This window comes from Bos indicus, chromosome X (assembly GCF_029378745.1).
Source record: "Bos indicus isolate NIAB-ARS_2022 breed Sahiwal x Tharparkar chromosome X, NIAB-ARS_B.indTharparkar_mat_pri_1.0, whole genome shotgun sequence".
Lineage (NCBI taxonomy): Eukaryota > Metazoa > Chordata > Mammalia > Artiodactyla > Bovidae > Bos > Bos indicus.
Window position 1 is genome coordinate 15,317,537 of NC_091789.1, and position 23,354 is coordinate 15,340,890.

Below are 23,354 nucleotides of genomic sequence, written 5' to 3' on the forward strand. Positions count from 1 at the left end.
TGCAAAGATGGACAAGTTAGCAAATATTTATTGTATGCCTACTCTGTTCCAGGTACTGTGCTAATCACAGTTTAGTATGGGAAAATCTGACTTTGCAGTCAGGTAAAATGGGATTCTAATTTCAGCTCTGACCTTGGTTATGAGCTGAATGGCCCTGGGCATGTTCCCTAACCTCTCTGAGCCTCTGTTTTCTCCTGTGTAAAATGAGGATGATAATAACACAGGGTCACACAGGATTGTTGTTAGCAGTAAATGAGGTAGTACCTATATGTGTGCTATATATAATGGGGCGCTCACTAAGTGGTCATACATGACTCGCATAACCTGGGGGGGACTATAAGATGAAACCTAATGGGAATAAATGTCAAATCTTAAATCTGAGTTTAAGACAGTTGCAAAATAACACATCCCTTGTACAGGATAAGGACAAGAAAGGATTGAATTGGCAAGAGCTTGTGTGAAAAAGAGCTGTGGGTTTTGGTTGACCACAAGTTTCCTCTGAGGCTACAGTGTAATCTGGCTGTCCCAGAGCTAGTGAAAATTTAGATGGCATTAAAAGAAATGGTGAGGTGTGATCCCAGAAAATGATCATTTCACTGTCCTCTGTACCCTGTGCTGGTCAGATCACATTAGACGTGTAGGACTTCATTTTGTTTACACTTCTGGATGAATGATGACAAGCTCACTGACCAACTGCCAGAAGTGGTGACCTGGATTGGGGAGCATTAGAAAACCCTTTCTTGAGGATGAGATTAAAATAACCCCAGAAAGGAAGCAGGAAGGCAATATTTGAAACAGTTTTTTTTTTTTTTTCTAATGAGAATGTTTATAGAACATACACCACATTCAATCTGTCAGCAAACCCCACTGGCTGTTCCCTCAGCTTATATCAATAGTCCAACCATTTCTTGTCACCACTCTGCTACTGGGCTGACCTAAGCTACCATCTCTTGCCTTATTATTGGAGTAACCTCCTTGTAGATATCTCTGTTTTCACGCTGGCCCCTCAGTCTATTCTCTATACAGAAGACAGGAGGCATGCATGCATGCTCAGTTGCTTCAGACATGTCCAATTCTTTTCGACCCTATGGGCTATAGGCCGCCAGGCTCCTCTGTCCATGGGATTCTCCAGGAAACAATACTGGACTGGGTCGCCATGTCCTCCTTCAGGGAATCTTCCCAACCTAGGGACTGAACCCTTATCTGCCTGTGTCTCCTGCATTGGAGGTGGATTCTTTACCCACTGAGCCACCTGGGAAGCCTGAAGATAGGATGAAAGTGAAAGTGAAAGTTGCTCGGCCATGTCCAACCCTTTGTGACCCCGTGGACTATACAGTCCATGGAATTCTCCAGGCCAGAATACTGGAGTGGGTAGCCTTTCCCTTCTTCAATGTAACTTCCCAACCCAGGGATTGAACCCAGGTCTCTGTAAGTCTAATCATGTCACTCCAGTGGCTTCCTAGTTCATACAGAGTCCAAGTCCAAGTCCTTACAAAGATCTAGAAAAGTCTTGCTTGTCTTGGTTCCCATTACCTCTTTGACTGCATCTCCTACTTTCCCCCTTGTTTACACTGCTCCAGCCACTGTAGTCTAGTCACCGTTTCTCAAACCAGTGAGGCATTCTCTTGTCTCAGGGCTCTTGTACTTCCTGTTCTCTGACCAGAACCCACTTTGCCTACCTATCTGTACGGCTTACTCTTTCATATCCTTTAACCGTAAGTCAAATGTTAGCCTTCTCAGTGAGGTATTCTTAGTCACCCTTTTTAAATTGAAACCATTTCCCCCACAAAACACACACTTCTGAATCTCCTTTCTCTACTTTGTTTTTCATCACATCTTTTATCATCGTTTAATATTCTATATTATTAACAGATATATAAAATCAATAAATAATAATATATAATAAATATATAAAAGAGCTGTTCTGGTTGAATCCAGCAGGAGTTGGGTAGGCATGAACTCTGCCCTCTCCAAAACCCAGATAATTAAGAGTTAACTACACATAGATACATTTGCAATTGAATGTTGGCCAAACCCCAGAAACAACATTGAGTGAGATATTCTGGACTCAAGGAAGACAACTCATATCTTCCAAACTTTGTAAGACTACTATGTGTAAGAAGTAGATTTCATCTAGGTTGCAACCTGGGTCAGAACTAGAGCCAATGAGTATGAAGGGAATAAGTATACACAGATAGGAGATAAATCAAGCAATTTGAAATTTTCAGATTGTCTCATGGAGTGGTGAGCTCTGCATCACTGGAGGTATACAGAAAGAGGCTGTGTACCTAGCTGTCAGCTTTGCTATAAAGGAGATTGTGTACTGGGTTGGGGATTGGACCACATCACCTTGATAATCTTTGTAACTCTAAGATGCTGAGGGCAAAGATGTGGCCCACGGATGGAGGGTAATTTACTTTTTTTTTCAGAACTGAAGGGAGGATTTTGGGCCTTTGTTTCTGGAGTCCCAGAGGCACATTCTTCTCTCAAAGGTCCATTCCATCCTAATTGAGATTCCATTTCCCAGAGATTACCTGATGCTGTGCTGATTAGAGGCCAGCCAGGGGTAAAGGGACTGATTCCCATGGCAACCAGGTTGAAAAAAACACACCATGTGGAGCGTTGTCAGCAACAAGCTACGTTTGCATTATAAATAGATATTTAATTCATTGAGATAGATTGCTACGACTTCTGCATTATAAATAGATATTTAATTCATTGAAATAACTCTGACAGTGAGGAGGGAAGTTAAAACCCAGAGCCGCTCTTTAAGTATTTCAGTTAATTGACAACATTTTTCCCCTTCTAAATCATATAAAACTTGATTCTCTCAGTGAAAGAATGGTATATGTGAATACTTTTAGAAAACCAACTAAAAGTCCAGTGTCACATGTTTATATTTGTTTTTCACTGAAAGGTTGATCAAAATTTTCTGATTGCGTGGATATCTCTGTTTGATACAGGAGACCCTGGTTCACAAGATTTCACAAGAGTCTTTTTCTCTCATTTTTGTTTCATCTTTGTCCTGCTTTTCAAACTCAGAGGCTTCTATAAATTTCAGTCCTTGGCCCTCTTCTCTTTTCTTTCCATCTCTCTTTCCTTGGTGAACAGCTAAAGCAACCAAGTGATCACTTGCTAACTTGCACAGCCCCACTGCTAGCCTTGACAATACATGCTGGAATATCCAATGGTTAGAAAACAAAATCAGACCTGATCAAAGGAATTCCATCTGAAAAGCAAGGACCAAAAACAGGCCTCCCTCCACTGTTCAAAATGTACAGCTTGATTGAAGGTTAGGGATGGAGAGTTTGAAGGCAGTGAGTGGTGTTGGGCAAAAAGCAACAATTAGTTTTTGCTAAATTCATATGCAAAAGCACTTTTGAAATGCAATTTTTATAAACACTGTAAGAAATTAGTGTAAGTGACTAATAGAATCTCATCAAATGAAAATCGGAATGAGACTTTGTACTTCTACATTCCAAACAGCTTAATACAAATTAGTCTATAGTACTCAGAGTATTTCATTCTGTAAGGATTAAGGGAAATGTGATGCATTTTTTTCATTAAGTTGCTGGGTAAATAAGCTTCCTGGTGTAAGAATACAGGAGTTAATTTCTAAATTTTATAGTAACCAGGGTTAAACAACTCATTGTGTGCAGCACCCCTGAACATTGCTCTATTAAATAGTGATAGCTTAAAATTAAACAGTGTTGGGAGGTAAGGAACTTTAGGGTCAGATTTGAAGGGATTACGACCTCCTCTAGGACCCACAGATCAATCCTTCTGACGTCTTGAACAGGTTTAAGGAATTAGGGAAGCCCCTTTCCCCAATCCAAGCCTCCTAATGTGTACTACATTCTCACCAGTGTGGCAAGTTGCATGCTGATGCAAGGAGAAAGATCAGGGGCTCAGAGTGTGAACTAGCCTCCATTTGGAGTCCTGGGAAGGAACCCTGGGACAGGACCCTGGGAGGTCCCCCGCTTGAAACCAACCACCGTAGCTGCATACTCACTCCCTGAGATCCCCCCCACCAGAAAAACACAGGGCTTTCTGTAGGGAGGGGCAAAGTATCCCATTTTTATCAATCATTTACGTTTGAGAGTGAGTTAATGTACACCTGTGATTGGTAGGAAAGGGCCACAAAGCACACTTCCCCAGTTTCCAAGTTCTGCAGTGGATTAATCCTGTTTGAAAGCAGATGTACTACAGACCTAGAAGTTCCACAGTGAAAGTATGTAACTGAAGTCTTTGCCCTCCTCAGGCTCAACTTGGAGAGAACATTGCCATTCATTCATTCAGTAATGAAATGGAGAATGAAGGGATGACAGGACATTCTGTTCAGTAACCATGTCTGAAACCAAATTGGACATGTTGGAGCTTTCCCTCCTCCCCGAGCCTATCCTTGAGCTCATTTCTTTGTGCTAGCAGCCCCCTGCTCTCTTACTGTGCCATGGGGGTCAGCTCCAATACACCATTTTTTGCTAAATCTTAAATAACAAACCAATGGAAAACCGCTGCCATAGTTTTTGCAGTTAAATAGTGAATACTCTCTTTATTCAGAAGAATACATTTTTAATAGATTTTCATGCACCAGTAAATCAGTACAGTGAAGAATTACAGGGGTGGGAAATCTCTCTTCAGGAAACCTCTCACCCTGGTAGAGCTCTCAGTTCCTAAAATCCCCTTGACCCATCTCAAGTGATTAGTGGCCAAGGAACAGTAGGTGGCGTGGACTCCTGGGGAAAGCAGTCAGATTTGCAGGTCTCTGAGGACAAAAAAAAGAAGAGAGGAAAGCTCTTGTAAAGTAGGAGATGATTATATCGGGACTGGCTGCTCTACTGAAGTGCCCTGAGAGACTGATGAGGGAGAGTCGGTGCTGGTGCCCAGGTCTCCTTCTTGATTACACTCTTCCAGGGCTATGGTCTGGTCTCTTCCATCTGTCTCTGAGCCCCTGTGTAGAGAAAGAAAAAAAAAAAAGCAGGACTAAGGGAGGATACAGAGCCATCAACTTGAAAACAGGCTGCATAATGGGGCTCAGATGCTAGAGGAGAATTTGGATCATTGTTTTCACAGAAGCCCTGGGTTCACAGCAGGAGGCTGACATGAGGCAATTACCTGGTTCGGAGTCGAGGCCACTTCTTCCACTCTATGGCTAGCACCACCCCCAAAGCTACAACCACCACCACGATCAGCGTACTTCGGACAATGTTCCCCACAGTGCATTCCTGAGCAGCAGGCCCTGTGATGATAGAAGAGCAGAAACCAATGCCATAGAGTTTAGTGCACGTGTGTTCCCCTTGCTCTCTTGCTGCCCCTTCATCTGGCCTCCTCTGGGGTTCACTTGGGAACCACATGTTGGGACAACAGATGGGGTGGTCAGAGGCAGTGCTTCTGCTGAGGCAGAGGCAGCCCTCTCTTGCGGGGTGGAAGATGCATTGAAAGTACCCTTGTCACTATCTTTGAGTGAATCTGAGGTTCCACCTCCTTACCATCCCTAGGAGAAGAAAATGACCACACTTGAGGTCTCTGACTCCAAACACCTCCCCTTCCACATGTGGCCTGCCTCCACGGAGACTGTCTCCCGGGTCCCAGAGGTGTCAGGCCAGAGTCATGGAGGGATTAGCATCTCACCTGCGGCCCCCACCAGCTCCAGAGTATCGCTAGGCTCTGACCAGATATCGGGGTAGGCCTGCAGACGGTAGCTACAGCTATAGTTTCCAATGCCCTTTCCTTCTACATTATTGATGACAAAGTCTCCATCCTCTGAGAACTGTTGAGGTGCTTCTTCTCCATCATGTTCCAGGACAAATTCCACACCTGGCAGGGGCCCTCTGCACTGAAGGGTGATGTCCTTTCCGAGCTTGAACACAGTGCTGGGAGAGGCTGATAAGGAGGGTTTAGGGGGCTTGTCTGCAACCAACCAGGATACAGAGTTAGAAATGGCCTCGAACCCAGCCTTTTATCCCCTTAGGGATAACTACTAAAAAAACTACAAAAGCTAGAGTCTTACTGAAATCTCCAAGACCTTACCAGTCACCCAGATCTCCAGGGAGTCACTGTGATTAGAAGCTGCAAGGGGAGCAGAATCCAAATAATACACACAGCTGTACATCCCAGAATCTTCACTGCTCACTGCTGGCATCCAGAAGTCAGCCCTGTACCCATTTGGCCTCTGTTGCTTTAAAGGCTCTTGAATACCTTTCTTCAACAGGACAAATGTTGAGTCTGCCAGTTCCCCCTGACATTGAAGAGTCATGTTTTCTCCAGGGGCCACCATGGGACCAGGTTGGGCTAATAGGCTGGGTTTGGGGAGCAAACCTAGAAGAAATGAACTCTTGGTTCATAGAGAGGTCGCCACTTACCAGGGCATCACCCCTGAAGTCTCAATAAAGAGGAGAGTTACTGCCTGCCTCTCCTTGAGCTCTTGGAAAACCATTTCCCGTGAACTATCTGCCAGCCCAATTCCCTCTTTTCTATACTCCCCTGCCCACTCCAGAGCATCTTCCCCTTACCTGTGACTATGAGTTCCAGGGTGTTGCTAGGCTGTATCTTGATAAGGCTGGTCCAGTCAGGGTGGTAGCAGCAGCTGTAACGACCTATGCTCGCACCAGATACGTTGGTGATGGGGAAGGCCCCATCATTACTGGTGGATCCCCAGAGCTGCACTGAAGTGGCTTCTATTTCTTTGTGCAGAATGTACCCTACTCCATGTACTGGCCCTTGGCACCAGAGAGTAACGTTCTGCCCCACGGGAACCACAGAACTGGGCTCAGCAAACAACCGTGGCTTGGGGAATGTGTCTAGGAAGAGACCAAAGATGGAAAGTGGTGAGTATGCAAACTTATCACTGAATTAACCCTTTATCTTTCTCCTTCCAGACACAACCATTCCCTTCCATGTCCTAGCCTAGCCTAGCCTTCCAAGAGGGATTACCCTCCCTTACCCCTACGTGCTGTGGTTCATGGGGTTGCAAAGAGTCGGACACTACTGAGCGACTGAACTGAACTGAACTGAACCCCTACTCCAGTTGCTTCTGTCCCAGTCCCATGTCTTGTCTGTCCTTACCAGTCACCCAGATCATAAGAGGCTTGCTGAGATATGATCCCCTGTTTGACATAGTGGTCTCAAAGTAGACACAGCTGTAGTTCCCAGAATCTTCTGCTCCAACAGTATGGAGGAGGAAGTCAGCCGAGTTCCCCGAGGCACTCCGGAACTGTAAGGGACCCGGGGTTCCCTCTTGCAGGAGGGCAAACCTCATGCCCTCGAAAGCCCCTTGGCAACGCAGGGTCACATTCTTCCCAGGAAGAACCACGGGACCTGGGTGTGCCAGGAGAGTGGGTTTGGGGTAGAATTCTGAAATTAAAGAGAACACACATGAGAGAATCCTGCCTCACACATTCTGAGCACTGTTTTTTTATTTTTTAGTGTTATTATAAGAAACAACATATGCTTATTGTAGAAAACTAGAAAATATAGAAAAAACACCAATGACTCAAAGATGGCCATTTTTTGTACATGTTTCTGGATTACTTCCCATTTATTTTTGTACAGGCCTATGTCATTGTAGCTATAACTATTTGTATGATTGGGCTTACTGTATACACAGTTGTATAGTTTAATATTTTTCACTTTATATTGTAAACATTTTCCTAGGACGTTAAATAGCCTTTGAAAACTATCATTTGTAATGGCTGCATAATATGCAGTTGACACTTCAGGGTCTTTGCCCTTTCTCTGAGGGCCATCCAGCCCACCAATATCTGGTAGCCTAGCTAAAGAAAAAGTGGACCTTGGGCCTAAAGCTCAAGGCCAAGCTACAGAAAGACTTCAGAAACAGGGCAACATGTGAAACATCCCCATCTGCCTCATTTCTTTCCCCAGAAGTGGACTATTTTCCTCCTTCCTCTCATCTTCCCGTATTAGTGATAATATAAGCATCTGCCTTACATGGACTGTTTACCACATGCAGGCACCGTCCTGAGCACATTCTTGGTGACTTTTAGAAGGGGCACCTCTTCCTCTCCCACTGACACCCCTCCTGCCCATTGTCCCAGGGACAGTACCACCTCCGCCTGCATTTCCCCAGTCCTGACCTGTCACCACGAGTTCCACGGGGTCACTGGGCTCCGACCAGATAGCAAAGTCATAATAGCGGCAGCTGTAATTCCCTCCATCACCAATGCCCACTGAAATGATCAGAAAGTGGGCTGCACTGGCTCCCAGACTTGCCCAGGAACTGTCACTGGATGCTACTTCACTTCCATCTTTGTAAAGAATAAAGCTCATGTGCTGCTGGGGGGTGGAGCAATTGAAAGTCACCCGGGAACCAGGAGTCACCACAGGACTGGTCCATGTCTCAAAGAAGGGCTTGGGGTACATTTCTAGAAGGCAAAAAACCAAACATAACCAAAACCAAATCAATAGAAAGCAAGCTAGATAATATGATAAATATTGGTTCCAGAAAGCAGCTTGGCTTCCTATAGTATTTCATTCAGAAGAAGGTGCATTTAAAAATCCAGGCAAAACCACTTTGAGGATAAACTTTTCACAGGGACCCCCTCACCCCACCCCTCACCTCCTCAAGTCTAATCCTCACTGTCAACAGAAGCTAGCTAAAAGAGTGGATAGTTACTGGGGCTCTGCTGATTCCCTGAGCCTCAGTTTGCCCATTGGGACAAGAAGGGGAAATGGTACCTGATCCACCTCCTTTGAGTATTTGCTCTATAGCTAAATGAGATAATTGATATGAAAATAATTAGAAAAATTAAATCACCCTCCACAAACCCCAGCTATTAATAACGATTATGGCTATTAATATCGTGCAGCCAGAGGCCCTGGCACTCCCAGCGCCACGCCTGCCTGGCTCTAAGATTGGACACAGGCTCCTAGGACCAACAGCAAAGTTCGCTGTGGGGAAAGGAGTGTCTGACCTGGAGCTTTGCTCCCCCCCTCCTCCCTCACACACCCCTTTCAGCTCTACCTTTTATGACAAGCTCCAGGGGCTCACTAGGCTCGGACCACTTGAAGGGGCGCTTTTCAGTGTGAGTTCGGCAGCTATAATTGCCTTCGTCTTTATCCTCCATTCTCTGGATTGTAAAGAAGGCTTCTCTCCCAACGGCACCAAGTTGCTGGATGGGTTCCTGCATTCCCTCCTTGTACAGAGCAAACCCCATGCCTGCCAGCCATCCTTTGCAGCGGATTTGCAGCTCCTTGCCCCGAATTGGGGGGGAAGCAGAGATGACAGGCTTGGGGAGGATATCTAGAAAACAAAACAGGGAGGACAAGGAGAAGGAGTCCCAAGTTAGGAGGTGCCCAGATGGGACACGCAGAGTCACTTGGTCCGTAAAACAGAGATCCATCCTGGCCGGGCCTTGGCTCTTCCTGTCAGTCTCCTCTCAACTCTCCTCCCCACCCCCTCCCCCCATCTCAGCACCCCTCCTCTCCTACAGGCAGCAGAAGTCCCTTGGGCTCTGGATCTCTGAGCATTTCCCCATGCTTCAGAGCAGTGCTGGAGTCCCAGGGGCACCAGGGATCGTGCCGAGCGGACCCTCGGCCTTTTCTTACCTGTGCCCACCAGCTCAAGTGCCTCACTGGGCTCAGACACAGCCATCTCCTCCCAGGAATGGCAGTGGTAACTCCCGGTGTGAGTCTGGGTCAGAGCTCCAAGGGGGAAGGCAGCCCGGACCTGCTCTGAGGCCGGGCGAGTTGCGATCCACCCGGTGCCATCCTTCAGCAACACAAACTCCTTAGTTGAACCAGAAGGGCTTCTGCACCAGAGGGTTAAGTTCTTCCACGGGGCCAGAGGGAAGTTGGTCTCTGCCCACAGCTCAGGCTTAGGGGTTGGCATGATTATTTCTAGAAACAGCAGAGTTAATGAAGCCATCCTCCCTCCCCTGCCCCTCCCCCTTTCCTTGCCCTTGAACCCCCCTCCCCAGATCACACTGCCCACCTCCCCTTTCAACCCCAATCCAAACTCTTTCCTCCCTCCTGCAGGTGCTGGGGAAAGAAGACGCTGATGTCTCAGCCGAGCCTCAGAAAAATGCAGAAGCTTGGGGGAAATTTTGCAGGCAGAAAAGCGGAGTTGGAGGCTGAATTTTGCCAGCAGCTTCAGCAAAGTGCCCCTTCCTGGCTGCCCTTCCCTCCCAACCAGTCACTCCCTGGCCACTGACACTGACACTCTGTAGTTATTTCGGATCTCCAGGGAGGAATGTCCCAGTCTGGAGCAGGAAAAACTCACCAGTCTCTTCTGTCAATACCCCAGTGCACAGTCCTGCAAAAGAAATTGCTGCCAGGGCTTTGCCCCCTCCCCCATGGGACTTCACCCCGGCCTTCTGCCCAGGCCCCTTCCCCACCCCCTTGTACTCACCACAGCAGAGAAGAGCTGTGAGTATGAAGAGCATGGTGACCCCTTGAGCTGTTCCCAGCAACCAGGCTTCTCTAGCAAGACCAGAAAAGAGATGAGAGGAGTTGCTGGGATTAGGGGGAGGGCGGAGAGAAGGGGGCGGCAATTTATGTCATTGGCTTACTTGCTACCCAATAGGGATTGGATATGGCCAGAATAATGGGATATCATCTTTTCTGACATTGATGACTTTTCTCTTTGAGGGCCTCACCACCTACAAACCTCTTGCTCTTTAATGACCCACGGGCCCCCGCCCCTCCCCCCTCCCCAGACAATATCAAATGTCAGCTCCCCAAGGCCCCTGATTAGGCCGTTGCTGGAACTGAGATGTCAGATGTGAAAATACCGTTGTAACTCCAGCTCTCAGAACCCCTGGAGCTCAGTGTGATCTGGGTGGTGGGTGTGGGGCCAGAGGGAGAAACCTTGGGTGTTCTCAGTCATCAAGTTTAAGTTTGGAAGCAGTGTTTATTATGGCACTATTGGCCCTCCAACTGCCCTGCCTCACCTGCCTTTGTTGTGGAAGGGTTGCTTAGGCAGCAGCAGTGGGATCTCTCTACCCGACCCAGATCATGACTAGAAATGTGCGGCAGCTTCAGGTCCTATAGATTCAGATCCTATAGATTTAGCTTGTATTAGGCCAACATCTACCTGACAATTTTGACTTAGAAAACACTGACCTTCCTTCCTGGTCAGGACAACATGCTTTTCAAACTGCCTTCTCCAACATCTGGTTTCTGAATTCATTCTTTGATGCAGTGGTCCTGGGCTGAGGTGGGGGGCACTTGAAGCTACATTTTTTTCTAACCCCTGGCTTGAAGGCTACCACAGTGTATGTGGAACTCAGAACAGATTCTGTGAACCTGACCCCCAATGAAACGTTTTGAAAGCTCAAAAGGGGTAGTGGTTTTGCAGAAGGTTTAGGTGGCTCTCTTCCCATTACCCAAGCACTCTGTCCCTCAGATCTCAGAGGAGAACACAGACACACACAATCATAGTCATCATCCATTGTGTATTGAATACTCCCAGGCACACAAAGGCCCCTGCTCATGGTGGGGGAGGGGTACAGCCAGGATCAGAGAGTGGGGGAAAGTGGCATTCAGGAGCAGAAGCCCCCACCAAGCTAGGAGCTGTCATTTCTCATTTTGGGGCAGAATAGCCTGAGCACAAGGATATAAGGGTAAGGGAGAGAAGGGGATGACCCAGGAGACACAAAATAATAAAAGTAAACAGCAGGAGAACCTGTTTGACTTGACACTTTATGGATCAGGGGAAGCAGCCTGATTCCCTGACCCAATCCATTCTCTCATCAGCTTCCCACCCAGGCTAAGGCTCTATTCTCAGAAGGCTCTGCACAGTGGTTGGGGGCCAGAGTGGCAGAGACACTGGCTTCCATAGCAGCGAGGATGGACTACAAGGCTTGCTAGCCCTTGAGAGCTGAGGTAAGGCTGCATAGTTGGGATGGGAGTTGAATAACATCCTGGGAGACAGGACAGTGTCGGTTCTTAAAAAAAAAGTTCAGATGAAGTTAATGTGGAAGACATCGATCATCTGTGAGAGGCAAGGTGGCTTGGGAGGGAGATTTGAGCACCCTCCTGGGGGGGATCAGTGAATGAGGTTCTGAGGACTTCTTTCAGCCTCTGAGAAATATTCATTTCTCTACTCTCTGGTAGGGGTGCTGACCCCTCCATGAAATGAAAGAGAAACGGCTGGAATGAGAAAGCCTTGTATATTCATCCCTGAAGGTAGAGGATGCAAAGGGTTTTCCCCTTGGGGCTTGTCTCAACTGCAGCACACCCCATTCCTGAACCTCTGGGGAGCCTGAACTCAGCTAGATTTAGGATCAGGGGATTGGGATAAGACAGTTACCTGATTCTGAGTCTCCGACACTTCCACCTTATCCACAGCACTACAAACAGCAAGGCAACAAGCTGAATGATTAGAAACAACCTGATAGTTTCATTCAGAATGTGACTCCAGGTGAGAAAGCCTGTGACCAGAGAAGACCAGAAACAGGGACCTTGATGGGGACAGGGACAGATGAACACATTCATGGGGGAGAGGGGAATCTGGTTACTGCAGGTAAAGGGAAGTTGAAGCAAAAGTGACCTTCTTTTACATAAAGAGAGGGACCCTTGAAAGTATCCTGCTCACTGCCTTTGAGCGATCGTGAGACCACTCCAGGAGAAAGATGCCCAAACCAGCCCCCGACTACCCTTTCCATATCCTGCTGGGCATTGCTTTGGGATCCCAGGGGTATCATGGCCAAAGGCATGGTGGGGGCACCTCTATGAAGAGTTTTCCTCTCACCTGCTGGCCCCATCAGTTTCAGAGGCTCACTGCGATGTGACCAGATGTTAGGGTGTGCCTCTATGCGATAGCTGCAACTGTAGGTCCCTGTGCCTTTCCCTTCAACATTACTGATGATGAAGTCTCCATCCACTGAGAATTTTTGGGATGTTGCTCTTTCTTCCCATTCCAGACAAAACTCAAGAACTGGATGAGGTACTCGGCACTGAAGGGTGATGGCCTTTCCTAGCTTGAACACGGTGCTGGGCCAGGCTGACAGGGAGGGTTTGGGGGGCTTATCTGCAACCAATCCAGAGACCAGAGTTAGAACAAGTGACTTTGAACTCATTGCCTCCTGTCAACAAATGTTTCTCATCTCCTTATTTGGTCTTCTCTTTCTTTCCGCTCTACTAGATCAGTGGCTTCAAAATTTGATTGTGCATCAGAATTCCTTGGCCCATTACTTGATCCTTTAAAGACTTCTAGGCTCCTACCTTCAATCAGAAACTTAACAATACCTGTAGGTTTCCCTGGGTCTCAAGGAAAGTAAGTTTTCTAGGAGTCCCATCGGGGCTTGTCCGTGCCTAGAGGTAAGGTTTGAGTAACAATACTGGGAGAGAAGTTCCCTAAAGTTTTGGAGAAAACCACCCTCCTAGTCTGGTTTTCTTTGGCTCCTAAATCCTGGAATGAAGATAAAAGTAAAGAATAGTTGTTAGCACTTGCCTACAACCACAAGCCCCATGGTATTGTGTGATGTCGTTCTGATGGAGGTCTTCCAGGAGAGGAGATAGTGGCAGCTGTAGATGCCAGCGTCACTAGAAGTCACATTGTTGAGGAAGAATGATGTGTCATCATAGACACTGGTGGTATCCAAGAGTTGACGTGGTTTGTCTTCTCCTTTCTTATAGAGTGCAAGCCCCACTCCATCCACTGGCCCTCGACACCACAGACTCACATTCTGACCCATTTGGACCACAGGACTGGGCTGAGCAAGTAGCCAGGTCTTGGGGAAAGTGTCTAGGATGAGACCCAAAATATCACAGGCTAATAAGTCTGACTTACCCCTCCCACTAGTTCAGGTTCTTTTCCTTTTCTTCCAGTCCACCCCTGGCAAATCCCACCCTAAGCCCAGTTCTACAAATTCTGCTCCTTCCCCCACCATTAACCCTGGCTGCATGATGAAGTTCTCCAGTGGGCCCAAAGAGAGCCGAACACCCTTACCCCCTAACATAGGTCCCATAGCAGCCCCCTCTCTTACCAGTTACCCAGATTTTCAGGATATCACTGAGGAGTGAGCCCCTGTATGATCCATCATAGTAAAAACAGAGGTAATGGCCAGCATCGTGGATTTTCAATGCCCGGAAGAAGAAATATGCCTCATTTTTTATTGGCCTCTTGAGGTAAAAGGACTTCTCCAAGTCTTCAAGCCTTATTAATGCAAAGGTCATTCCATAGATTGGCCCTTGGCACCTGAGATTAAGGCTTTCTCCTGGTGCCATGATGGGCCCAGGGTAGGCTGTCAGAGTTGGTTTGGGATAGAGTCCTAGAAAGCGAAGAGACCCTGAGTTAGAAGTAGGGTGATTCTTCCTCATCATATTCTGGTTTCATTTTCCTACTTTCTTTAGATAGCAAGTGGTAGCTGAAGTTTACCCTGTGCTCCCTCACTCTTCCCTGAATCTCTGCCTCTTCCAGAAGGTAACCAAGGGGAAGTTCACTCCCACTCCTTCCCTCTCACCAGACTCTAAAACTGCACTGAGCTCTAACTATGTATAGGGGTATGTCTCAGTGGAGTATCTACATTTGTAATTCCCTGTATCTTTAGGTCTCTGAAATGCCAAATGTGGTTCTTCCAATCACCCAAGAAATCAAACTTCTGAAAATTACTTTGATTCCTTCTTCATAAAGCATGAATGTTACTACAGTATTAAGGATGGCTTTTGAACACATTCAGTTCACAGAAAACCCTACTTCCCAGAGGAGACTGAAAGAGGCCAGTAAGTCGGGATTGGCCAGTAAGTCTGCAAACCAAACAAACATTTGTTAATGGGGCCACACCCTCATTTTCATGTATTGTTTCTCCAAAGAGATTAAACTACAAAACAGAAGGTAAACCTCACTCCCAAAGCACTCCTTCTTACCCATCCCAATCCCAGGTAGGCCCACCCACCCATTATTGGAAGGATCAGCTCTATCATAGGTTCATTAAGCATTGAGGATACATCAGGCATCATGGAGGTCTAGGGTTAAACAAGTAAAGGAGACAGACACAGTCCCTGTTGGCCAAGTGCTCAGGGCCTAGTGGGGTCACCTGTGAACAGGTCACTGCAGCAGTGTGTTTTAGTGGGATCTATACCAGAAAGACATTCGTACAACAAGCATCCATAACACGCAGTTCAAACAGACAGGCTTTTGTTCTTTGATCCTCAATAAAAAGCTATACTAATAAAATTAATATCTACCGTTTATTGAGAACTTATATGCCAGGCACTGTACACATATTACGCAAATCCTCACAACAACCCTGTGAGGTAGGTATTACGATTATACCAATTTTGCAAATGAGAAAACTGAGGCACAAAGAGGCATCATACAGTGGATCAGGTAGATACCGTTATCCCATTTTAGAGTGGGGGAAACTGAAACACAGAGTTAAAGTAACTTGCTCAATATCACACAGGGAGGTGGTGTCAGAGGTGGAACTAGAAACTAGGATTACAACTTCTAAGCCCAGGGTATTTTCTGTAGCACCACAGCTTTCCCCAAGCCTATTTAACTTGATGAAGGAACTAAAGCAAGCGTGGCCAGTTCTGTCTAGAAGCATCTGGGCTATGGGGTGGAGGACTTGGGGTTGGGGTGTGGGTCTAACATTAGGCGTTTGGAAGAACCTTCTACTGTGTTTAAAGCTTGGTACTGCCTTACTGGATCTGTATATACAAGACTAAATTCATTTATAAAACCATTTCTGAAATATGAACTATCACTTTCCTTGTCATTTTTTGTTTCTTTTTATCGCCAGCACAAGCAATTCACTCTGTTTTCCACACTTAAAAATAAAAATCACAAATAGAATAAAAATACATTTAAATAAAAAAATCAGTTTATATGACTGCAGTGGCAGTGCCTGGCACATATTAAGTGCTCAATAAACATTAGCCAAATGAATGAATGAACACATGATTTTCAACAAATAGAGAACAACAAAGCTGTGATGAGCTGAAGCTGCTGGACATTTGGCTGGACTCACTCACTAGCCAAGTGACTGGCTTCCAGACAGCTGCCTCCTAGCATGTGTGATTCTCATTTGCATCTCAGTAAAATATCAAATGACTCTAACTCATGGGCCTTGCAGAGAACTGGGCAAGGAAAGTCATATCAGAAACCCTGGCTCATCCAACCATGATCCCGGGGACAATGATCATCAGACCCCAGCAGCCATAGCCACACCCACCTGCTACAATCAGCTTCAGGGGGTTGCTGGGCTCTGACCACAGGGTGGGGAGCATCTGGATATGAGTGCGGCAGATGTAAACCCCTTCACTCTCAGGTGTCATGTTGGCAATGGAGAATATGGCCACTCTCCCAGTTGGGACTTGGTAATCCACGGGTTCCGCATATCCCTCTTTGAACAGCATGAATACCAAATCCTGCAGCCAGCCATGGCAGAGTATGTTAACATTACATCCAGGAAGAGGGGAGGTCTCAGTCTGGATCCAGAAGACGGGCTTGGGCAGCTGGCCTGGAAGGAGAGAATGAACTGGAATTCAGGTAGAGCAAGGGTAGTGCGGCTCAGGGAGCAGCAGAGAGCTCTACTTAAATGAGTCTTCCTGGTATGATCCTTATTCGTCACCCCTCTTTCCCCATCTACAGTATCCCCTAGGTTGAGCAGCTTGCCCTCTAGATCCATTCCAGAGTCTGCAGCCTCACTCTACATTACCTATAGAGATGAGACACTTATTTACCAACTGTGGAATATCTGTATTATGTGTGCAAGCAATTGAGGCAAATGAATGAATTAAACAAACCCTGCTCTGGGAAGGCAAGTTTGAGTTCCAGGAGTTGGAGTTTATTCTTGATTATCTCTCTCTGTCTTCTTACCTGGTGCCTCCAACTCTAAAACTTTACTGGGCTCTGACCAGCCTGTCTCCTTCCAGTAGCAGCACCTGTAAAGACCTGTATTTGCCTGAGTAAGGGCACCGATGGGGAATGAAACTTGGAAGGTCTTTCGGGAAGGGCGGATCCAGGTCATCTGTGTCTTATCCTTCAGCAACAAGAACTTGCTTGAAATCTGAGAGGGGCTTTTACACCAGAGTGTGATGTTCTCCCAAGGGGCCTGGGGGTAGTTGGACTCAATCCATAGCTCCGGTTGAGATGGCATCACTGCTGTCATTCCCAAAGAAAACAAAGATGTCAGCGGTTCCAACCCTCTCCCTCCCATAACATGCCCCCTGCAATGTCCCCTTTAAATTAGCCCCAACCCCCCACCCCAGATTCCTTCTTTGGTCTTTCCTTGGGGACAGGGGTGTGTGCTTTTATGGGAGGGGGGAGGGTGGGATAGGGACCATAGGACATTGTTTCAAGGAATTCAAGTGAGTTGGGAAACAAAGTGCAAGAGACAAAGTCTTTACTATTTTGTGGGAAACCAAGTCATGAAGTGAGCGGTCCTGATTCCTAACAAGCTGAGTCTGGAAACTGCCTTTGGCATCTCGAGGCAGTTATGTCCGGGGCCATGGAGGCAGTTCAGTGTCTTGCAGCCTTCAGGAAGGAAGGTAGTTGATGTGGCAGGACTCACTTACCCATTGGTGTCACACCCAGACTCAGTCCTGAAAAGAGAGATTATGGTAAAGGAGAACCCCTCATTGTCCCAATCACCCTCAAACCTCAGTATTCTCCATTCCCTCCTCAAGGGGCACTCACAGGGGTGCCTGTGACAGGGTCACTTGCCCCGCCACGCCTTCCTTGTACTCACCAGCACAAAAGAGTAAGAGAGTGAACGTCTGCAGCATGGTGGCCCCTTCCCCTGGCCTGTCGAGGGTCATGGAGCCTCCAGAGTCTTGAAGGGCTTTGCCCCTCAGAAGGTGGTGAGATCTAAAAGCAGAAGTATTTTTACTCAGGGGATTGCTCCTTCTCCTGAAAGTTTAGTTTGGATTACTAAGTTGCACCCGAACACTACCTTCCACTCCCCCACAGGCATGCAGGGTTATCAGCTACTTGTTCTCTTTGTTCCCTTTCCCCACTTCCCCCTTCTTCCACTCAAGGTCTTTGCTGGTATATCTACCATATCAGATTTATTGAAATGTCTGTTTGTCCCTCGGGTCTCAGAGGCCCAGAGTGTGACCTGATACAGGCCAGCAGAAGCCCTAAGGCATGAGGGAGATGGGAGGTGTAGAGTCAACTTTTCAGATTCTTTACTCGTATATATATTTTTTGTCAGAGTCCTCCAACAACCTAGGAAAGGAAGAGTCCTACATCCCCATTTTGCTGGCTAGGAAACTGAGGCTTATGCAGGAGATATAATTTACCCAAAGTCAAAGATATTAAATATCAGAGCCAAAATTTAGATCCATGTTGAACTCCAGTGCCTATGCTCTAAAACCAGTAATTAAACTTTCAGAGGTAGCCCTCGCCCACTTTCTCACCCTCCCTCACTTCTACTGTGTCATCCCATCTAGGCTTTCCCTTCTGTAAAATGCTTCAAATTTAGTATTACTTTCATTATTATTTTGTATCCCCTGTCCAAAGCTCAAAACCTCCATTTCGAGTAGGTGTTGGAGAATCAAATTACTTGAACTAATTGATATAAAATGTACATGATTCATTGGCATCCCGAAACTTATAAGCATTTTTGTTCACTGCCCCAAGGGAAAAAAAAAAAAAAAGAATTGAATTTCAGGGAATGTGATGTGGCAAAAATATTTGAGATCAGGGAGGCTTTCTCATTTTCTTGAAAATCACTATTGACCAGAGGCTCTGCATGTCCATAAGTAGACCCCTTATGCTTTTCTCCTACCCTACCCTACCCACCCTGGGCCCAGAGTAGAGTATCCTGTGGCCAAAGAAAGATGTATGCTCATCACACAAACTCAGGATGACTCCTCTATTGCTTCTCTACTTAGGGTCTGAGGTTGTGTCTGACCCTAGCTGTTTAATTCTATTTCAAAAGAGTGGGATAAAGGCAGCTCTCAGAGCAGAAAGGGGTGCTTTTGCTTCCCCAAACTGATTCTGATATCAAAGCCTCTAATTTGCTCCAGGACTAGGAGGGATGAAGGAGTAGGAAAAAGGGGGAAGATTCAAACATCTGGGCTGTAGGAAGCAGGTGGACAGTCAGAGATCCAAGGAAGAACAGTTTCCCTTTGCATTTCTTACTTTGTATTGAAGGATGCTCAAATTACCTTCTTTGAACTTTTCTTATCTAATATCTAGCTAGCCTTGTTGTTGTGTTGAATCTGAGATAATACCGGAACAGTGCTAGGTACATAGTGAACAGTTTTTTAAAACTGGCTATTTTTCTTCCCAAAGGGGACATTAACCTGGCATCGGACCCTAAAGATGCTATTTCCATCTCAGCTCCTACAGACTCCCAGGCCCAGGCCCAGGCCCAGTCTTGGTGACACCCTGTTGCTTTGTTCCCCTGAGGCTTTGGGCCAGTTTATTGGCGGGGGAGGGGGTTGGGGGGGGACTTCAGGTTTTACTGCCAAGGGAAAGGTTTAACTGGGATTCCACCCAGGAAGGCCATCTGAGATTCCAGTCCTGCCAGGTGGACCCCTAAACCAGGGTTTCACTTCCTGGGGGCTTGAGGGGAATAAGGGAAGCTGGGCTTCTCAGCATGGTTGACCCCTCCTCCAGCTCCTGAGGAAACTCTACCGTTTATATCCAGCCAAAAGGAATCTTCAGTCCAGGGAACAAGGGAAGGAGTTGCGGGCTTCGGGTTAATTGGCCACGCCCATTTTTGGCCTTTCACGCTACCCCCCACCCCAACACTCCCCCCACCCCCATCTTCGGCAGTCTAGCCTTTTCTCCCTCCCCTTCTACTCCACCCCAAGCACTTCACACACCCTTAGGCAGCGCCGCAGTGCTTTTGAGGGTGAAAGACCCGAAATGTCTAATGGCTCGCCCCTGCATGGCTTTGAGGGTTCCAGGAATCAAAGGGTTTGGGTTCGGCGGGGTGCCGGGTACATGTTCCGCTAGAGGTTTTGAGGGAAGACTGAGAAGGAAAAGGGAAGGTATCTGAGTGCCCAGAGATTCTCAGCGAGGCATGGCTGGGATCCGGGGAGCGAAGGAGAAAAGGAGGACTGAGGGGGTGGGGGGAGGAAAGACTTGGGAGCCTGTAAGTTTACGGCAATTAATTACTTCAGGGAGATTATTTAGGGGTTTTGTTTAGGATCTGATGGGCAGTATTTAATCTTCAGCCACTGGACTGTGCGCGCATTTGCAGGTACTTACGGTAGTTGAAGGCCCGCTCCGCTGTTGGAGATTCTCCAGTGAGCTCCTCCAGATGCCGCAAACTGCCCGGCACGAGAAGAGCAGTCTAAGGACAGCCTCTCAGTCTCAGGGCCCCGCCTCCCTCTCTCCCCCGCCCTCCCGGCCGCTCCAACCTCCCCGCCTCCCTCCGCCAGGCTCTGGGAGTCCACCTACACTAACTCTCTAACACCTGCAGTCCTCTGACGGCCGGGATTTCCACGCCCCTCCTCAGCTCCCGCCTCTCTCTCGATCCCCTGCAGGGGTTGCTGGAGCCAAATTCAGGCCCCTACCCCCTCGCTCAGCGCTCGGAGTTTCTCTGGGTCATTGTATTCAGGAGAGGAGAGGGCCGGCTCTCAAGTCGGGCAAAGCTGTAGATCCCTTCTCTCCAGCTCCCCAATGCCTTTAAAGGGATCTCAGATCTTTCTTTCACACCCCCACTGAAGCATAAACACCGCCCCCAAGGCTTAAATGCCTACTATGTGCCTCTGAGGCCTTGGACATCTATTATTTCTAATCTTCATGTGAGTGAAAGTGAAGTCGCTCAGTCGTGTCCGACTCTTTGCGACCCCGTGGGTAGCCTATCAGGCTCCTCAGTCCATGGGATTTTCCAGGCAAGAGTGCTGGAGTGGATTGCCATTTCCTTCAGGAGATCTTCCCGACCCAGGAATCGAACCCGGGTCTCCCGCATTGCGGGCAGACGCTTTACCGTCTGAGCCAAATAGTAGCCCCTAAAAGATGTGTTACTTCCTTCAGTTTTACAGACGAGGAAACTGAACCTCAAAGAGGATTGAGTAACTTGGACAGCCTTCAAAGTCCAGCACGGGATAAAAGCCCAGGCTAAACATATTAATACAAATTTGGATTTCAGTCTGGTTCTGCTATTCCAGAGCTGAGTGACTTCCAGAAAGTGTGTTAAACTTTCTGAGTCTCAGTTTCCCCATCTGCAAAATCAAACACCAGAAGTTTGCACATGGCTTCGATGGGAGAGTGCAGGTAAAGCTTGCAGCACAGTAGGCCTGCTACAGCGTAGGTGCTGCTGTTGCCCTGTCTACTACCACTAATAATACTACTATTAATCTGTACAGCTTTCCACGAATGCCCCAGAGAAATAGGATTTCAGTGCTGCAGACGATTCATAAATTTAGTTGACCATCAACGACTTTTACAAATGATGATGTGTGAATGAGGCACTAACCAAAGCTCCTGACATATACTATATGATGGGATTCAAGTGGAGCATTCAGTGGACTCAGAGATCAATGGATTGTTGTAAGAAAATGACACAGTTTTCTCTGTGTACAAGTTTTACATTCATAGAAGATTAAAACTTATCTAAAGAAAAAATACTGTAATTTGAGAACAAACTACATAAAAATAAAGCAACATCTGTTTTAATAGGAAAACTGAATATTATGTCTTCATGGGGATATCAGTTGTGGCTTCCTGCCATCCTCTATTCCTACATACCATTATAAAGTATTGATTAGACTAGAATAGCCCCCCCCCCCAAAAAAAAGAATAGAATAGCCATATCAATATAAATAGGTATTCTGGGGACAAGTTATCTAACCTCTCTAGGCCTTCATTTTCTTATTTGTAAAATGGGGATAATAATTGTACTTAATATCACACAGAGTTTTGGATAAGACTGAATGGAACCCCCCCCCACCCCCATAAACTACTACATTCTGACTAGGACACAGCAGCCAACCATCCATTAATTCAACACATGTTTGTTGAGTATTTTCTTTGTGCCAGGCATTGTTCCAGATGCTGACAATACAGAAAGAATAGCAATTTCTGCTCTCAGGGAGTTTGTAGGCTGAGGGTAAACAGTGATAGAGAACAAGTAGAAGACGGTCAAAGAAGGAGGTGCCGTGGGAATCCGAGGATTGCAACAGGAACGTCCAGCAAGTAAGGCACGGAGGACAGCAAGCCATTTACTGTTGTTTAGTCGTAAGTCGTGTCCAACTCTTTTGCAACCCCACGGATTGTAGCCCACCAGGCTCCTCTGTCCATGGGATTTCCCGGACAAGAATATTGGAGTGGGTTGCCATTTCCTTCCCCAGGGGATCTTCCCAACCCAGGGATTGAACCTGCGTCTCCTGCAATGGCAAGCAGATTCTTTACCACTGAGCCACCTACTGTGTGGCTAAACCAGGGCAGTGGGAATAGAGAAGGAAGCCACCCACTTCAGTATTCTTGTCTGGAGAATTCCATGGACAGAGGAGCCTGGTAAGCTACACTCCATGGGATCACATAGAGTCGGACATGACTGAGTGACTAACATTTCATTTTTCATTTCATTATCTGTCAGTGTGGAAATATCCATGTCTATTTTAAAAAGATTTGTAAATGAGGTACCATTTCACACCAGTCAGAATGGCTGCTATCCAAAAGTCTACAAGCAATAAATGCTGGAGAGGGTGTGGAGAAAAGGGAACCCTCTTACACTGTTGCTGGGTACAGCCACTATGGAGAATAGTGTGGAGATTCCTTAAAAAAATGGAAATAGAACTGCCTTATGACCCAGCAATCCCACTACTGGGCATACACACTGAGGAAACCAGAATTGAAAGAGACACATGTACCCCAGTGTTCATCACAGCACTGTTTATAATAGCCAGGACATGGAAGCAACCTAGATGTCCATCAGCAGATAAATGGATAAGAAAGCTTTGGTACATATACACAACGGAGTATTACTCAGCCATTAAAAAGAATACATGTGAATCAGTCCTAATGAGGTGGATGAAACCGGAGCCTATTATACAGAGTGAAGTAAACCAGAAAGAAAAACACCAATACAGTATACTGACACATATATATGGAATTTAGAAAGACGGTAACGATAACCCTGTATGCGAGACAGCAAAAGAGTCACAGATGTAAAGAACAGTCTTTTGGACTCTGTGGGAGAGGGAAAGGGTGGGACAATTTGGGGGGAATGGCACTGAAATACGTATAATATCATATAAGAAACGAATTGCCAGTCCAGGTTCAATACAGGATGCTCGGGGCTGGTGCACTGGGATGACCCAGAGGGATGGTAAGGGGAGGGAGGTGGGAGGGGGGTTCAGGATGGGGAACACGTGTATGCCCGTGGCAGATTCATCTTGATGTGTGGCAGAACCAGTACAATATAGTAAAGTAATTAGCCTCCAATTAAAATAAATAAATTTAAATAAATAAATAAAATAAAACCTCA

General features: G+C 46.7%; 1 protein-coding gene and 1 long non-coding RNA gene across 3 annotated transcripts; one reads left to right on the top strand and one right to left on the bottom strand.

Annotated features, from left to right (window-relative positions):
- Positions 1 to 4,520: 4,520 nt before the first annotated feature.
- On the bottom strand, positions 4,521 to 20,238 carry IGSF1 (immunoglobulin superfamily member 1). 2 transcript variants are annotated; one of them, XM_070785117.1, is made up of 20 exons: positions 20,129 to 20,238; positions 17,655 to 17,773; positions 17,482 to 17,508; positions 16,784 to 17,068; positions 16,137 to 16,424; positions 13,947 to 14,231; positions 13,412 to 13,705; positions 12,710 to 12,988; positions 12,269 to 12,389; positions 10,367 to 10,437; positions 10,238 to 10,270; positions 9,565 to 9,855; positions 8,981 to 9,259; positions 8,094 to 8,381; positions 7,066 to 7,353; positions 6,513 to 6,800; positions 6,031 to 6,318; positions 5,632 to 5,910; positions 5,116 to 5,239; positions 4,521 to 4,951 (listed from the first exon to the last, which is right to left on the bottom strand). In XM_070785117.1, exons 2-20 carry the CDS (start codon positions 17,722 to 17,724, stop codon positions 4,816 to 4,818), a joined length of 4,014 nt encoding a protein of 1,337 aa, XP_070641218.1. In that variant the 5' UTR covers positions 17,725 to 17,773; positions 20,129 to 20,238; the 3' UTR covers positions 4,521 to 4,815. The 2 variants fall into 2 exon arrangements, with proteins under 2 accessions (XP_070641218.1, XP_070641217.1); XM_070785116.1 differs by having other exon boundaries at positions 10,238 to 10,285.
- LOC139181625 (uncharacterized) lies at positions 6,694 to 15,918 on the top strand. The gene is made up of 2 exons (XR_011565420.1): positions 6,694 to 6,827; positions 9,994 to 15,918. It is a non-coding gene; the product is annotated as an uncharacterized lncRNA (long non-coding RNA).
- Positions 20,239 to 23,354: the final 3,116 nt, after the last annotated feature.

Bases quoted from the DNA above. Each gene is read 5' to 3' on its own strand.
- IGSF1 (XM_070785116.1), bottom strand. From the start codon at position 17,724: ATGACCCTCGACAGGCCAGGGGAAGGGGCCACCATGCTGCAGACGTTC. The intron at 10,286-10,366 runs GTGAGTACAAGG...AAGCCCTGGCAG, and splicing joins CACAGCTCTTCTCTGCTGTG to CAATTTCTTTTGCAGGACTG. The intron at 4,952-5,115 runs GTAATTGCCTCA...TTCTCTACACAG, and splicing joins TGGCCTCGACTCCGAACCAG to GGGCTCAGAGACAGATGGAA.